General features: G+C 38.2%; 1 protein-coding gene across 1 annotated transcript in view; it reads right to left on the minus strand.

The window, feature by feature from the left end:
• Window positions 1-5,153: 5,153 nt before the first annotated feature.
• CTR9 (CTR9 homolog, Paf1/RNA polymerase II complex component) overlaps window positions 5,154-17,899 on the minus strand; it is a 32,327-nt gene continuing 19,581 nt past the window's right edge. The window contains exons 16-25 of the mRNA XM_065403500.1: window positions 17,593-17,741; window positions 14,645-14,761; window positions 14,391-14,536; window positions 11,148-11,219; window positions 9,479-9,614; window positions 8,961-9,101; window positions 8,416-8,570; window positions 7,670-7,766; window positions 7,177-7,289; window positions 5,154-6,377 (exon numbers count right to left, since the gene is read on the minus strand). Of these exons, the coding sequence (XP_065259572.1) occupies window positions 5,933-6,377; window positions 7,177-7,289; window positions 7,670-7,766; window positions 8,416-8,570; window positions 8,961-9,101; window positions 9,479-9,614; window positions 11,148-11,219; window positions 14,391-14,536; window positions 14,645-14,761; window positions 17,593-17,741 (1,571 nt within the window). The 3' untranslated portion in view covers window positions 5,154-5,932. The remainder of the gene's footprint in view (window positions 6,378-7,176; window positions 7,290-7,669; window positions 7,767-8,415; window positions 8,571-8,960; window positions 9,102-9,478; window positions 9,615-11,147; window positions 11,220-14,390; window positions 14,537-14,644; window positions 14,762-17,592; window positions 17,742-17,899) is intronic.

The following is a 17,899-nucleotide window of genomic DNA, read 5'->3' on the forward strand; positions in this document are numbered from 1 at the left end:
GACATACAAATGTTTAGCATATCTGGCATGTAGATACCTTGCAATGCTGGCTACAAAAGTCTCATGCAAACACCTGTTCTCACTTTCTGGTGACATTGTAAATTAGTGGGCATTATCTCCCGTAAACAAACTTGTTTCTCCTAGCAATTGGCTGAACAAGAAGTAGGACGGAGTGGACTTGTAGGCTCTAAAATTTCTTTGCATTGTTTTGTTTTTGAGTGCAGTTATGTAACCAAAAAAAAAAAATCAACATTTGTAAATTGCACTTTCACAATAAAGAGATTGCACTACAGCACTTGTATGAGGTGAATTGAAAAATAGTTTATCATTGTTACAGTGCAAATCTTTGTAATAAAAATATAAAGTGAGCACTTAGTATTGTGTGTTATAATTGAAATCAATATATTTGAAAATGTAGAAAATTAAAAATATTGAATACATTTCAATTGGTATTCTATTAACAGTGAGATTAATTGCAATTAATTTTTTTTTAGTTACTTGTGAGTTTATTGCGATTAATCAACAACCCTAGTACAAATGTATCCTAGCTCTGATGTACACAAGCTCATCCACATGGGTGCCCACAAAGCTGAGCCAGCAGTGAATTTGGCTCCATAACTATACAGCACTCTCCTCAAAAGAAGGGTGGACTGTATGTGGGCATGGAAGGATTAGATTTTTATAAGTAAACAACAATTTCAACACACACACACAATTATTTTAAATACTAATAACCTAAGTTTACACAGAGAAAGAAAGACAAATGCTGCTTGAGAACTTAGTTTGATTTAAGGATATTCACTTTGTACATTTTGGAATGTGATGTTGAAAATTAGTGTTTTAATGGTTAGAAAGCTAACTTCTTGAATCTCAACATCTACTGTTCTTAAATGATTATCTGCCTCCCCTATAATTTCCCACAAGGGTGAAAATTTAAAATTTATAAAAATTGGAAAAGCTTAAAACCCATAATTTTGTGCAACTGAAAATTTAATTCAATAAAAATGGAAAAAATGCTTAAATAGAAACATTGATATTACCTGTCAATATTATAATAAAAATTTAATTCTGCCAAGCCCAGTTGCATGTTGGTAAGTCTGAAGTAGTTACTTAAGGGACTAGCTAGTCAGAGGTCTTGTCTAGCCTGAGAAATTATATTGCGTTAGAATATGACCGAGTTATGGTTCCTGACATGTTAAATATAACGGACTACCTACACAGACTACCTGCCTCTGGAAATTTCCACTACATGCATCCAAAGAAGTGGGTATTCACCCACGAAAGCTCATGGTCCTATACGTGTTAGTCTATAAGGTGCCACAGGACTCTTTGCTACCTACACAGAGTGCTAAGTTGCATTTAACACTGGGTTGCAACAACTCCTCAGGGTTGCATCTAATGTAACCTAATTGCCTTGTGAAGAGAAGCCCAAAGGAAGGAGTTGAGAAAGGTTGAAACACGGGATTTATTTTTTTAAACCTCATTAATATTACAAATAAGTAAACATTTTCTGCATTTCCTTTCCTTTCAGTTTATGACTGCTAAGTTCTTAACATGCAGGTAGCTGCTTTCTCTTTCATTCCAACCTCTGCCCGCCCCAATCTCCTCCACTCCTAGGCCCTCCGCCAAAAATATTTAAGATTTTAAGTATATTTGCCTTAAACTGCTACTTCTCAAACTTTTTCATCCTGTGCACCATTTCTCAAAACAGAGATCTTCTCTGGGACTTCTATTTCTCAGCCACTGTGCCCATTCCAAATCAACACCTTCCCTGCAGCAACTATTGTCTTCTGATATATCATAATAAAATATTAGGAAAGTGATAGGGGAGACTCGATGTGAGGACTGTGACTATTTGAGTATGTTCCCTCTATTTTGGATCCATGGTTTTTATTTCTTCTCTCGCATGTTGGAGGACCTTACATGTTCATATCAATTTTTTTCTTGCTGAATACAGCTCCAGTACTCTTTCCAGGCAACTTTGGAGTTTAGTACTGGTTTTCCATGTGTTTGCTACTGCCATCTACAAATTTGATCAGCACAGGTTCCACAGCACCAGGGCAATGCCACCTCAGGGAAGACCAGGCAGATCCCTTGCTGTAGGTCACATGAGGCAAGGAACCTGCAGCAGGAAGTGCAGGGCAGCGTCACTTGAAATCAGAGGGGTCTCTTTTCCCCAGTATGGTCTGAGCACACTTCCACATGAAGCAGTATGTGCAGCTATCCCCTGTGACAGTCTTCGACTCCATGGAACATGGTATTGCTGAATGTATCCGAAGCCAGAGAGACTCAAAGCCAAGGCTCAGGGCAGAAGGTGCGTTTTCTTCTTGAACTAGACCTACTAGCCTCAGGTATGTTAGTACTAAGTCAGGGGCTTAGGTACCATATCATCCACTGGATGCAGAAGCTACTTGTAATTGGAGTGCTGATAAATTCCTTCAAATGAAGGAAGACAATTTGCATATCACAGAAATGATAGAAAAAAGGAGTCATGAGGATTCTCAAACCCATAACTGTTGGTAGGAATTTAGCTGCTGTCTCTGCATTAACCGCCCCTGCTCCCCATCCACATCAAAGTTACGTATGAACACCCATAGCATCTACCTCTTCTTCTCTAAGCTGAATATTCGCACATTCTCTCCCCTCACAAGTTTAGTTCTGAAGACCCTTTTAGAAGGATGCAGCCAACAGAAAATAGTAATTTAGGCTTTTTTTTGGGCCACTCATGACTAAAATACAGCTTAATTTTACACAGTAACATTTGTATGCAGCACTAAACATGTACATTAATATTTGTATGCTTTTCATGTTAAGAATGCTTATCACTTTTATAAAACACAGAGGTAGCGCTATACAATACATGATGCAGAGATACACATTTAGGCAAAGATTTTTAAAGACAAAAGCTGAATAAAGTTTAAGTCCACATTTAGGCACCGAAAAGTGTGGCCTGGTTTTAGAGACTGCTGAGCATCTAGCAGTCAATAGGAGCTGCTGCGTGCTCAGCATTAATCGAAAGCAGGTTACTTAGGTGCCTAAATATGGGTTTAGGAGCTGAAGTTTACACGTTTCTGAAAATCTAGGCATGAGACAGCATTTCCTGACATGTGGGGCATGAAGGGCTACACAGGCCTCAAATATTTTCCAGAGAGTCTCAGCTGTAATTTTAAGTTTGATATGGCTGCACACAAAACATTCAAAACACGAATTAAGTATACCACCTCCCACAGGTACTACTGGGCAAAATTCTCTGGCTCCTGTGAGTTGGGCGCACACACAGGTAAGCGGAATATACAGCTGCATCTGCTTGAAGATATGTGCTGCAGTTTGCAAAGAACCTGAAACAACAGCCTTGAGAGGTAAGGACTGCCCCATTTATTACAATGGGTGCTAACTCAGATGCCAACAATTATATTAATAGTGGCATTTAAAGTAGTTCAAAGCATGAAAGGGAGTACTTATATTCTATACAGGTTTTTATACCACACATCACCGTTGTATCTGAGAGCCTTCCAGCAGTGCATTAAGCAAAGTCACTACAGATGGTTCACTTGTTGTTTGTTCTCTCATCCTCCCCAAAGGAAGAATGTGCAGTAGATTATCTTGTTTGGGTGGTTTTTCTTTTTAAAATATACACACACACAGCTAAATATTTATGTTAGAGAAGGCAAAAAATCAAAGAAAGGTGCTTTGAACTTGGAGCAGAATGGGGTAAGGTCTGTGATGGCCTTTAGTTCTTGGAGTTCATTTCACAGTCTCCGACAGCCCCCTGAGAAAATGCTGTCTCCAGCACTGACGAGCTTTACTCTTATTGTTGAGAGTGCCATTGTGCCAGAGGAGCATAACTGCCTATCACAGTCTTCAGAGCTTTTAGATATCCTAGGCTCAAGCCCTGGAGAGCTCTGAACATAGGAGCCAAGACCTTAAACTTGGATTTGAGATTCTATGGGAAGCCAGTATAGAGTGTAAAGGACAGGTCTGATGTGTTTGCAGTAACCTGTGTTTCTGAGGAACCATGCTGCAGCATTCTGTATTAGATGGAGTTTCCCCAAGTGCTGAAGACTTTATATCCTGGTATACTGCATTGCTGTAATCCAGGTGAGAGATGATGAAGGCATGAATAACTGAGACCAGGGTCTTAGTCCACCAGACTAAGATGGTAGAATGTTACTTGGTGATGCTGCTATGTGAGAGCTCAGCGTCAGTGAAGAATGCATGCGTACTCCAACACTATGGACCAAATTGACCAATCGTGAGTGTCCATTTTCAACCAAGAGTGCACCGTGTCTGCAACCTCTTCCAGATACCATCCTCTGCCCACCAGCGTCACCTATGTCTTGCTCAAGTTCTGCTTCTGCCAGCTGGTTTTCATCCAAGAACTGCTCTCATCCAAGCACTGGGCCATCTTGGTGGTAGTGGTATTGTTATATGTGGTGAAGGATAGGTACTGCAGTGTATTATCTGCAAATTGCTGGCACTTGAGTCAGTGTCATATGACCAGTTCACCTAGTGACTGCATGTAGATGTTGAAAAGGAACAGAGAACTGATCATTGTGGAACAACGTAAACGAGGAGTCTAGTGTGGAGGTGCAGTTTCCCCATCACTACTTGTTTGGAACATCCATCCAGAAAGGACTGAAACCATTTTAGTACATTACCCTAGACCCGGCAACTCTCTCAGGTGATATTGTCTCATATTATGAAGTTCTATACAATATACTTTGAGTGAATGCTCATTTTGGGTAGGCCTTTAATACATGGTGACGTTAGGGAATCAAATTGGTTTCCTTTCCCAAATGATAGCTCAGCTCTGAAGTTTGGGAAACATTGCCACAACAACTAGGGTAGCAGATTGAAAAGTCTGGTTTTAGTGTCTACATACAAATTTGGTTTGTTACATGGTACAGCCGGTACTAGATTGAGGGTTTTTAAAACTCTTGAACGTGGAGCCCTCTATTAGAAATTAAAAATGAACTTAAATGTCTGATTGCTGGCAAACTTAATTTTCTTAATGACATCTGAACTTCAAGATTTTCTGCTGCCACCATCATAATAGATTGCAGTTTGTTTGTTTTGTTACTGATGGGTTCGGGGGATAGGCATTTTTTAAAAAAGGATGAAGTAAAATAAATCACTCCAAAACAGATGGTAGTAACTACTTTTTATTATTGCAACAATGGCAGATCTTTTCACTCTACCATATAAGAATACGGAAAGTTTTCTACATCTTTATTTTTCACCTGTCAACTTAATATATTTGCATATTATCTACATACCTGTAATGTTATTTCATAAACTTTTGTTTAAACCTGCATCTTTGTTGCTTTTTATTTATTTTTTTAAATTGGTATATCAGGAAAACAAGCAGGCACAAGAAGGAAAACTTTTCAAAACTTAGGAGTTGCGTCACAATAAACTTATCCTCTAACAGAAAGTAAAAAACGTCAGCATTGATCTCTATTCAGAATGACACAAAGAAATAAATACCCAAAGTTCTTTGTACCATTCAATAAGATCTCATGAAGACTGGCCTGTACCTTTTTTGCATGTAGAAACATGGAACAAATACACCAGAGTTTTAACCAATTCTTTGAACTTGGTGTTTTTGTTCTGCAGCATTTACATACACCCCGCCCTCATTGTGTGAGTTTGTTACCACTCACTGTACAGCATCTGTGATCTTCAGCTATGTTAGCTTCAGTGTAAAAATACACCATATACAGCAACACAGAGAAATATCCATTAATGCCTAGTAATGTACAGCTTGATAGAAAAAAAAAAAAAAAAAATCATATGAAGCAAGTTTCACAACAGTTTTACTAAAACATTAAGCTTTCTTTAAATCAGTTTTCAAATATAAAAATTGGATTTTCCTCCTCATAACTGAAGTATATTTAAAAAACAATTTTAAAAAAATGGCTGTAATTTAAATCTAATCGCTATCATCTGATCCACCTTCTGATCCATGTTCAGACCCCTCAATGTTGGATGCCTCTGGTTCAGATTCATTGCCAGACTCTCTGCCAGAGCCCTCGTTGTCAGATCCTCTATTAGAATCTCTGTCTGAATCACCACTGCGAGAAGCTGGACGAGATTCATTCTCTGAGCCACCAGAGTGACTTCTTCCCGACTGTACAGAGTGGCTTCTCCCAGATTGCACAGACTCATTGTCAGACTGTTCTGAATCTGACCGTCTCTTCTTTCCGGCTGACCTGTCACTGTCAGAATCCTCATCAGATGGATGAGCACTGGACCTCCGTGGACTACCTACCTCACTACCAGACTTGTTTCTGTTATCTGAATCGCTGTCCGACATGATGCGTTTATTGCGCTGCTGTTCAGCGTCATCAGAATCACTGTTGCTGTTCCTGGCATTTCTGTTTTTTTTTAAAAAAAAAAGCAGTATAATCAATTATTAAAGCTGCAAGCATTGGCTTACTATGATCAAGCGAGAATCCTGGATTTCACAGAGATGTTGACACTCCCACTGAGAAGGAAGAGAAGAAAAGGACACTCAAATAATTCAGAGAGGAAGATGGTATCTTGTATCATAGTGCAGTACTCACTATCTTCCCAAGTGCAGTGGTTCCTAGTTTGGCTATGAAAAAGGGCATTTGGAAAATCTGTGTGGATCACCAAGGAAATACAGTAGAGAATGAAAGGTGAAACACAAAGAACCAATTTAGACTAACATGATAGTCCTGACTTGCTGAGATTGGAACCCCCCACTTCTCTGACATGACTGAAGCAGAAATACCAAAGGAGACATGAGTATATGCTTTGACTGAGAATGTTTTTTAGACCTCAAAAGTACACACTTTCTGGGCACAGTATTTCAAAGTAATGACTGTTGAATTCTTGGCCGTTTAACAATAATTAGTTTGTTAATTTGAGGAGTGTCAACCCTACAGTTATGTCAATTTAGATTTGGGACTAATATATACTTAGTTTTATTTTAATCATCATCTTCAAGCATGGGTTTGCAACCTGAGGGACTGGATGTCAAAGGGTCATGACCTGCCCTTTACATATTGCTCATTTAGAGAACGGTGTCAGTTAACTAGGAAGGGTTGTCCCAATATGGCAAAGGTTGAAAGCCAATCTCAGAGCTTTTTCCATCAGGTAAAAGTCAGCATTTGACTTTCAAAATGTACAAAAATCAATAAAGATTCATACCCATCATCAGCAATTTTGAGTTTATCCTCATCAGAAGAATCTTCACTAGATGAAATTATGGCTTTTGATTTGATCTTTCCCTTCATTGAAGGAGGCAGACGTTCTGGCTTGGCCTGTATGGGAAAAAATGCGAAGTAATATTGCTTGTTCACTGGAGTAAAACTGATATCAATAACTGAGAGCTTAAAGTACAGCTGTTCTAACATAACAGATAGCTGTTAGAAATAAGTCTAGTTTTCTGCATCCATTTATAAATCATCTGGTTGGAATTTATGTTCTGATTTCAAAATGGAAGTGGAGAGCTTCAGAAGCATCCCTGTAGCTACTGCTATATTAGGAGACATAAAAGAAGGGGAAAGTATGATGCATGTTTGCTGCAGGAAGTATTTTCCATACTTCCCCCTACAGCAAATGTCACTTTACTGAATGCAGTCGCACTGTAATCTTCCAAATGTAAACAGGAACTATCAAGACATTACACTTTTAAACTTACAGCCTTTTTCCTCTCTGCTTTGGGTGGACGTCGTTTTTTAGGTCTTGGGCCATTTTCATTTTCTTCATCATCAGTTCCATCATCTCCTTTCTGGGGTCTTAAACACAAAAATCAAGTCAGAATTAATATTTAATTCCTGCATAAACAGTGTATTATTTCCAACAGTGTCAATCTATCAATGTGTTAACCTGACATTTCTTGTATTATAGGAATATGAACAGTTAGCATTTTGCTAAAATTTACGTTTTATAACTGATGTGTATGGCCATTTACAACGGGGAACTTTCTTTTTTAAAGAAAGTTGTCTGGGGGAAAAAAGCAAATCTACTTGGTCTTATTCTAGCATCATTTACAGGCTCTTGTGTAAGGTATACTCTAAACCGATACTACAGTGTTACAAAAAGAATCAAAAAGGTTTAAACTTAGGCTAGGTCTACACTACAGCGGGGGGTCGACCTAAGATACGCAACTTCACCTACGTGAATAGCGTAGCTGAAGTGGCGTATTTTAGGTCGACTTACCTGGCTGTGAGGACGGCGGCAAGTTGACCGCTGCTGCGCCGACGACGACTCCGCTGCCGCCGTCGACTCCGCTGCCGCCTCTTCCCGCGGTGGATTTCCGGAGTCGACGGCAGAGCGATCAGGGATCGATTTTATCACGTCTTCACTAGACGCGATAAGTCGATCCCCGATAGACCGATTGCTACCCGCCGATCCGGCGGGTAGTGAATACGTGCCCTTAGTTACCTCCTCCTCTTTTTCTTCTTCCTCTCTCCATCTTCTTCTTCACCATCTTGTTCACTACCACTGCCTTTCCTCCTCTTTTTCTTTCTGGACACAGGCAGATCTTCGTCACTCTCATCATTGACAAACTCATCAAATTCTCCTCCTTTTCTGGAACGCTGCAATAAATTAAAAACCCACGCCATACCAGATTATTTGTAATCTGAAAATCAGTCAACATATGGAGACTATAAAACTTTTCACCGTAATGCCCCAACTGTCCCATTATCTGTACAGACTCAGCACTAAGAAGCTGGTTCTTAAGATGAATATTAGAATATATAATTCCACTCGCTGCTGCTATTTGTTGGATAAAATATTTATTTTCGGTACTGTACTCTTGGAGCAATATATTAAATTTACCTTCCATCCCAAAAGTGTCTGCATGTCATTGATGAGCACTCTGTAATGCCCCACTAAATGTCAGGTGCTGATTAATGCCTGTCTTAACTCTGGTCACAGAGTAACTCTAAATTATAGAAAAGTGTGGAAAAAACTCCATTCTGTACCCTTCCGCCACCACGTTTCTTCTCCTTCGATCCTTCTACTTCTCCAGTGAACATCAAAATATTCTTGGTCTTCTCCACATATTGGGCTCTTTGTTCCAGAAGTTTCTTCTGTTCTTCTTTCTCTCGGAGGCGTTTTTCTTCCTGAAAGAATCAGAACAAACTGACCATTATCAGGACCCTGCACTGGAGGCATGGAGAAGCAGCTACTGCTAGTGTAGTTTATAGATCACAGTGACTATGGATGGCTTGGGGGGGAGGGGTGTGTGTGTGTGAGTGAATTCTGTTCACCCAAATATCACTTTCACCTTTCCTTCCCCAAAGCCTGAATGAACAGGCTCCATAGAGGAAACAATTTCACCCCTTTTTACATATCCCTAAATTTTCAACCCCCTCTTTAAGTGCTTACATTAAAAAATTCATCTTGAATATTACTCCCTGAACAGTTTCTAGGTATCAACACAGAGCTATGGTGGCAAGCACACCCATTTAAAACACAGAGTACTACAGGGAATATAAACCTGTTCTTTAAGCAGTTTTTGGCGGAGCAACTCCTTTTCTTGTTCTTGCTTGGCACGCAGTTCTCTCTCTTCTTCATCCTGCTTGCGTGCACGAGCCACATGATACTGAGCTTGACTCAGTAAATCAGAGCATTGCCTAGAACAGTCAATGTTTTCAATTAAAGGAAAGTAAGTTTCTAGGCACATCCTACATGCTAGAAAGAGACACAGTTCTAAAAAGAACCTACATCACAATACTAAATTTGTCCATACCACTGAACAAAATACAAGCCATCTAAAGTAACGTAACAACTGAAGTGTTTAAATAATTCTATACACAACATAGATTTTTCCTTTTAAAATCCATTACAGTGGTATGACTTTTACTTCAGTTTATTATTCATCTTCTGAGACATGGATTTTCTAGCTAGCTTTTTAAATTTAAGCCTGAGGAACATGTTTTCACACAGAATGCTACTCAAAGCTGCCTTGTTTGTTAAAAGGTTTAGCTACTTCAGTAAGAAAAAATCCTTAATATAAAGAGGAAGAGTCTTGAACTCAGCCGTGCAGCTCCACAAATACCCCTTACAAAAGCACCTTGTATTTAAACAGCTGTAATTAATGAACCTAATCCAAAAATATATTCAGAAGTTAAGATTGTATGTTCAGGACTCAGATTTTTTAAACTGATTTAGGACTAAATCTCAAAGTGATTTAGGCACATTAGAGCCTAAATTCCATCGACTATCAATGGGATTTAGGCTCTCAAGTGCCCTAAATCATGTTTGAAAATGAGATTTAGGCTCTTAACTAAATCAGACATGGCAACACTGAGTGCAGTCCTGTCTAAAAATCTGGGCTTAAGTGCTCAAACATCAGGAAAAGTAGTAAGTGCTCTCAGTTCAACCCCCTTGTAAAGTAGTGTTCATTGTGACGTGACCTTTAATATGTTCACAAATAGTTTCTCAAATACAATGCAAAATATTTTTCTGCCCACAATTTCAGACATACCTATAACTTCTATTGGTACTGTGGTCTGCACATGACAATCTGTGAAAAGCCTGAATTTGTAAGATGTGCAATGAATAAAGCCGAGTTTTTTCATTCAATGTGCATCTTACAGCTATCTGTTCACTGCACACCTAAGCTAGATGGGCTCATATGCACAGTACTATATTATTTAACTTGGAGCACTGGTAAAAACAGCTAAGAAGCTGCATCCAAAGTACTGTGATTGCATGAACTCATTTTGAAGTCCTAACAACTCTTCAAATAACTGGTTTCACCAGAGCACTCAAAATCACTTCTCAGTGAAAGGTAGTTAGCTGCCAGATTTCACCTTTCTGATCCCAAGCACCCTTTAAAAAAAAAAAAAAAAAAGTCAAAGAAATTATTTTTAAGGGAAAAATGTTTGCCATTAAAAAAACCCACAACTCATTTTCACAACGTTTTGCTCAAGCTTACAAACAAATATTCCACCAGAGAGCAGACACCAGGCCTGGCGAGTTCTAACCTCTCAGCAGTAAATTTTGGAAAATTATGAGCAACTGAAAAAATGAAATTCTAATGGAAATGCTCACACAGCCTTATCTATAGTTATCACTATTCCCCCCAGGATAACAAACCGACAACTGAGTTTAGTTCTGGAAAATACTCTGTTTTAATCAGAAAAAAAAGGAATAATTTTTACCTGGCTTCAGTAGCAGCAAGAGCCAAATCAAATCTCATTTTATCTCCTACTTTACTTAAATAACTGAAGTATCTGGAGGGAAAATGAAAAACAAAAGCAGATTGAAATAGTAACATTTCATATGTCATCTTATATTCCCTGTTTTGTTTTACTTAAACACTCCATTAAAATTTAAGTCTGATATCCCTAAAATAAACATTCTTAAAATGATCACTACAATTATTATTGCTCTTTTCCACCTTTAATCCAAAAAGATCATAAAACACTGTACAGGCTTTGTGTAAGGACTGATTCACTCAGCGTGTAGAAATGTTTAAAGTGGAACATGGCAGTCTTCTAATGCTGCTGACACTATCAAACTGTTTACAAGAAGTATGAAAAAAAAACTTCAGCCAACTGAAACCACTGGGAAAATGTAGGTAAATAGAAATTTGGCTGTGATAACTCAGGTGAACACCCTAACAATTGCAACAACAACAACAAAATGAGATAGCATCTTTTCAGCACAGTTGGCTTGGTTCGATTCTATTTTAAAGTACTCAAACAGAACCACATCTAACAATCAAGTCTTAGATCTTTTTAATTTAAAAATTTATGCTTAGAACTCCCATTAATAGAGGGTCAAATACAAATTCTCTATTTGCTTCTATACTGGAGACAGGCCTAGTTTCTAGACACAGATGTGTCAGGTAATTCCTGTGTATTGTAATTCTCACACAGAAAGAAACTGAAGTCTCAGAAATAGAGAGCTCTGTTGGAGACAGCCTTGAAAATAATCTCTCCCCCCCCCTTACAGATCAGTCTTGCCTTAGCTTTCCCAGGAATCTCAGTATCTGCTTCTGCTGCACCTGCATAACCCAGTCCTGCTACCCTGCCATCCGTAGCCTCTGCTGATGACATCAACAGGAGGGAGTCTTTAAAACCCTGCTCCACTGGCTCCTGACTAACTATGTTTTTGGGACTAGTCACACTTATCTGTTTTCCATTCTACTTTGGACTGGGGATGACCATTGAAATTGCAGTGAGAAAGGGAGGAAATAGAAAAAAAATATTTTTTTCCTGCTAGAACTCTACCCTGACCCAATTTACATATTCTCAACAAAGCACAGATCTCAGAAGATGCAGGAACACAAGTGAGTGAGGATAGATCTAGAGACCTTTAGAGGTTTTGAGGTCCATAGGTATAGCTTCTGGAAGGCATGCAATAGAGAAAGACTTCCCAACCCCCTCAAAAGATAAATCCTTGCTTGCAGATTGAGAAGTTGTCTAGGTTTACTTGGTTCTGCCTCAGCACAGAGGGCTGGGCTTCATGACTTGGGAGGTCCCTTCCAGCCCTACCTTTCTATGATTGAGAGGATTTCTATAGTAGAACTTTTTTTCTGTGCTAGACTGACCTAGCATTCTACTGCAAAGGAAAAAAAAACCACCACATTTTTTTCATATGAGATACAAGATTCAGATTCCACCCTCAAGTTTATCCTGACAGACATTCAGCAGCAAAAATGAAATGTATTGGAAGTCTGAATTCCCCCAGATTGGGGCATCAACTCCACTTAAAAAAAATCTGGCTAATTTATGGGTAATCCTAGAAGGACCATAATACTTTAGTGAGTACAGCCAAGCAGGATAATTTAAATTCCACACCAATTCTGACAAATTCAGTTATGTAATGCAAGCCATTTTCCTCAAGAGATTACAGACTTCTCTTACAGGATTTCTAAATGGAAATTTGTTTGACTGGATTTTTGTATTACAGATGCAATACAATTTTGAAGTGATTGCTTGTATAAATAAAAGGGGTTTTTTTATTTTTTATTTGTGAGCAAAATAATTAGCAGCCTTTATCCTGAGGAAGTGTTTTGGTCAATACTAGGAGCAAGATATTTCTGGGCATGAATGAGGAAATAAGGCAAAAGGGCTCAGACGAAGTAAATTCCTGCTATAATAGAAGTTTGAAAAGGAACATCTACTAGGCAACTTTGCTTCGCATTTCAGAATTATGCTTAAGTATATAAAGCAAGTGACAGCAATATCAGCCTGGATGCACAAACTGTTTGGAAGTATATCAGAATCCCTCATGCCGATATGACTGGCTGACCTTCCTCTAGTTGGTCTGACTGAGCAAACTCAATGGCAATTGATTAGTAACTATGAATGAGATCAGAATTAGAGATGTCCAGTGGCAAAGCGAAGCCAGGACTAGTAAAAAGTGCTCAGTTTGTAACATTGGTTGATACCTGTAACCAAATCGCTATCTACATAAACTTCTCACTTCTGTAACTGAACAAGTCACTTTGATAGGTATACAGCTCAAAAGTGAAGAATCACACTGCGGTTTGTTCAAGCAAACAAAAAAGTAACAAAGTTTGCCTGCCACACAGTGTTTTGGAATTTAAGGTAAACTACTCCTTGAGATCTGTGACTGGAGTAGGTTGGCAGGTAACCAGGATATAAAACAAATGACTTCATCCAAGATTTTACAACCAGAGTCTGCATCAGGAAAGTGGGCAGGAAGAAAAGAAAGCTGTGGAAGGCCAGCATTAGTTACCAAGGGACTGAATTAAGCCTTAATTTCTATGGCATGTTCAACTGATTATGCTCACAAGTGCTGACAGTTTGATTAATCTAATTACACTTAGTTCTCTTTATTAAAAATGTACAGTTTGTAAGATAACTCATGAAGTCTGATTAATTAAGAGACCTTGAACAAGCTCATGAAATGGCTCCAAAGCTGTAGTTTTGTTTTTTATTTTCACAATTTCTGCTTTGGTTGAAAATTTTAACCAAAATTATTATTTTCCGTTAGTGAATAGCAGTTTGTGATAGATTTCCCCGCCCCCTTCAATTGTGATCTTCTCCCACCAGAATGAACTACATAAGGTGGAGACATAAAACAAAAAACAGAACTTCTTTGGAGATTATTAGCTTATCAGGACATATGACATCAAAATTGGATTTGGAGCAAAGATTGGCAGGGCTCCATTTCTTCAAGCTTATTTAAGCTCTCTACATCTGATGTTTTTCAACCAGGAATGTTGAAAGAGATGTAACTTTTTTTTTTTTAAAAACACACAAGATTTTTACAGAAGACACTTTCACTCGTATCAAAATTGGAATTTAAGATACACACTGAGTATTTTCTAGAAGAAAGTATTTTCTTTAACAACATAACTAGGTAAAACATACTATAGCAATTAAAAAAAAAAAAAGGCAAACACTTCTTTTTTTACTGCATATTGTTACCTGTGGGCTAACTCCAGTTCTTTCACAGCATTTAGTACTTCCTTCAGGTTACTTTTTTCATCTTTCAGGACAGAGGTGGCTAGCCTCTGTAGCACTAGAGCCACATTAAACATAAGGACTGTATCACTGGGTGCTACATGTCTAGCCTGTGAATGAAATGCACATCTTTTAAATCGCAGAAAGTTATCAATGACATATGGATGGTAAGCAATTAAATGTACATTAATAACCGCAATATACATACATATTTTTACCTTCAGCAAAGTCTGTTTGCATTCCTGTAATTTGCCACATTTGAAGAGTGCTCGGGCCAAGTACAACAATACTTCAGTATTCTGATGCTTATAGAACTTTCTGAGGCAGTTTTCATACTGAAATGGAGAGATCAAATTACTAAAAAAAAGAGATAGTGGAGTTTTAAAGAACTCGTGTAACGGTTTTGTATTGCAGACAATTCCAAGTAACTTGGGTTCTATTCATGAAATAGAATATTTCATGATTATTATTTTTGTTTTAAATAATTACATCATATTGCGTGGCTCTCTTCCACTTTGTTTACTGTATACCATTCTGAGTTCCCAGTTATTGTAAAAACTTGTAGGTCCCTCAGGACTCCTGCAAGTCCTTAGCTTAATACAATAGGATCCTACGCATTTTGGAACAGACAACATTGTAAGCACGTACCGTTCATTTACAGCAGTGGTTGGTTGTCTGGGGGCACACTGAGGTCTTCCGGGAGTACATCAACTCATATAGATATTTGCCTGGTTTTACAACAGGCTACATAAAAAGCACTAGCGAAGTCAGTACTAACTTAAAATTTCATACAGTGACTTGTTTTATAATCCTCTATAGTAGATAATGTTTTCACCCTTCATGCTGAAATGTAAGTACAGTATTTATATTCCAATAATTTTATTATATGGTAAAAATGAAAAAGTAAGCAATTTTGCAGTAATAGTGTGCTGTGACACTTTTGTATTTTTATGTCTGATTTTGTAAGCAAGTAGTTTTTTAAGTGAGGTGAAAGTTAGGGTAGGCAAGACAAATCAGAATCCTGAAAGGGTACAGTAATCTGGAAAGGTTGAGAATCACTGATTTACAGTAATCAGGGTAGGGGTACAAATTGTGCAAGAAAAAGAATTGTTGTAATAAGCATGTTCATTTAAGTTATGAAATTTGAAATTCCCATTTTCTCTCTCTCTATTCATGTATATGTATTGCTACCATAACCTGAAATACTTGATGTACCTCTTTTACACCCCCACCCCCACCCCTTCACTATAATTTCTGAGGAAAAAGAACAGTCAGTTTTAATAAATGCCTATCAAGCTAGTTCTATCCAGCTAACTCAATATTCTTTGGCACAGTAACTTATCTAAGTGTTGCTGAAGTGTAATGCAGGTACAATCAGCCTACAACTGGGCTTCATGCTGCATTTAGGGTTTTATTCTCAGTTTCCACTGGTCATTACCACCCTTTCTTGATCCAGTGGCAGGCTGTCACGTAACATGCCATTTCTCTTTTTCCCTGCACCCAAAAATTATGCAGTTTCTCCTTGCTTTTTTTTATTGAAAAGCCTTGCATCATTTCTGATCATTTGTGGGGAAATTATTTGATTTGAACTTCCTCACATTTTGAATATTGGAGTAGAAATTGTCTCAATCTCTATTAAATTGGGAGGAAGCACTACCCTCTGGGGTTGGACTGTGCTTTGTCTCTCAATTTCCACTTGTAGTTTATGGCCAAGGATTCTATATTTGGTGAGGAAGCTACCTCGGCTTTGCATATTTTCTGTAGAGTCAGCTACTGCAATAATTTTGTGGCTGTAGTAGGCGAAGTTGTTATATTTGATTTGTTCTTCCATAGACGCCAATACTGGTGCTCTCTTAACATGTTGTGCATTTTTAGTTCTGGGTGGAATTGTTTACGTTGGCAAGCCCACAGAGCGATAATGCACTTCTATTTGGATACGATCTTTTGATCTCCCTGTGCTTTGCAGTGGAGGAACTCTTTGCTGTGCTGCTCTTAAGTTTTGAGTTCTTTTCTGCATGTCAGAAGGATACGGGTAAGTGACCCCCCCCCCCCCCCAGTTTGTCCCTGGAGTTCTAGTACTCATAGAATACCTGCAAAAATGTTGAAGTAAGGTTTCTATTAAGATTTTTGTCCCAAACAATGCAATTGGCTGTTACAATAGACTTGCGACTTCACTTTCATATAGTATAATTTGACTCCTATTGCTATCAAATAGTTTTATCAGTAGTTTCAATGGAGGAGTGTATCTAGTAGGTTTTTTATGGCATATTAACTATGAAACCATATGGCATCGCTGTTTCTTGTAATGCTTTTATAGCCATTCTGAAGCTCCTGGGTGTGTTTATTCTAAGGCCCAGGTACACACAATTGAAGGAGGGTTCTATTTCCATGTCTCTAATAATGTTTTTTTGTTTGTTCTGAGCTTGTCTCCAAAATATCATTCAGTTGAGTTTTGTTTGTTTTTGTTATTTTAAGTTTGACTTGTAGGGCACACGTTTTACAGTAGCAGTTTTCTAGCGGATGGATGTTTCTTTGGAAACAATTTTGTTTAGGCCATAGCTTACCAGATCCCAGTATACAAAAGGCATTTTCTCTCTCAATTATTTAGTATGACTCTTGAGTTTGTGGATTCGGCCAAAATAGTTGGTAGGATCAACTATGTGTGTGTTGAAAGGGCGATGATGAAGTTATAAACGTTTTCTTGGTAGTTTTGAAAGTGTGTTATATACACGTAAGTAGTCACTCTGGGCCATGATTACAAAACTTTGCCATGAAGGAAAGACAGCAAATTGTACTTATCTACTTCAGTAAGGTTCTCTTATAAATGACAAAGTGACTGTGTTGACTGAACTACACACAATCAAAAATGCCTCCTAGTAGACCAAAACTCTAATCTATTTATATCTTAACTCTACTTAGGACAGCATAGAAAAGATAAATGTACAAGTTGACAGATCCTTTGTTACTCTTGTCCACAGCTGGCAGTTCACTTCTAAATCTAGACATAACGTGGCAGCTAAAAGGACTTCTATTTTATTTTGAATAGGACCATAATTTGTTAAAACAGAATATTATTCAGAATAGCTGACGCTGCTAGCAACGACCTCTAGCTATTCCTTTGCTACCTCATTCCAATATTTTAAATGGTTCAACTTATAGAGGTTACCATCTGCACAGCACTGATGTACTGCTTCTGTTCTACGTAGATGTGTGCCAAATTCAGCCACACATCACTGATATCTGCTGTTGCCTCTCTCACTTGGGCAAAAACATCACGAGCCTCACGGAAATATCCTTTGTGTGCCAATACAGCTCCTAAAGGGAAAGTTAAATGTACAGTGTAAGCTTCCAGGTCTAAATACTATAAAAGTTACCAGAATGTTAACAGAAAATGGAGACAATTAACTGCATGATATAGCAAGACATTCCTCCAGAGATCAGTAATGTATAGTCCCTGCAAAAAACCAAAAATG

The sequence above is a fragment of the Emys orbicularis genome, chromosome 4, assembly GCF_028017835.1.
Source record: "Emys orbicularis isolate rEmyOrb1 chromosome 4, rEmyOrb1.hap1, whole genome shotgun sequence".
NCBI lineage: Eukaryota > Metazoa > Chordata > Testudines > Emydidae > Emys > Emys orbicularis.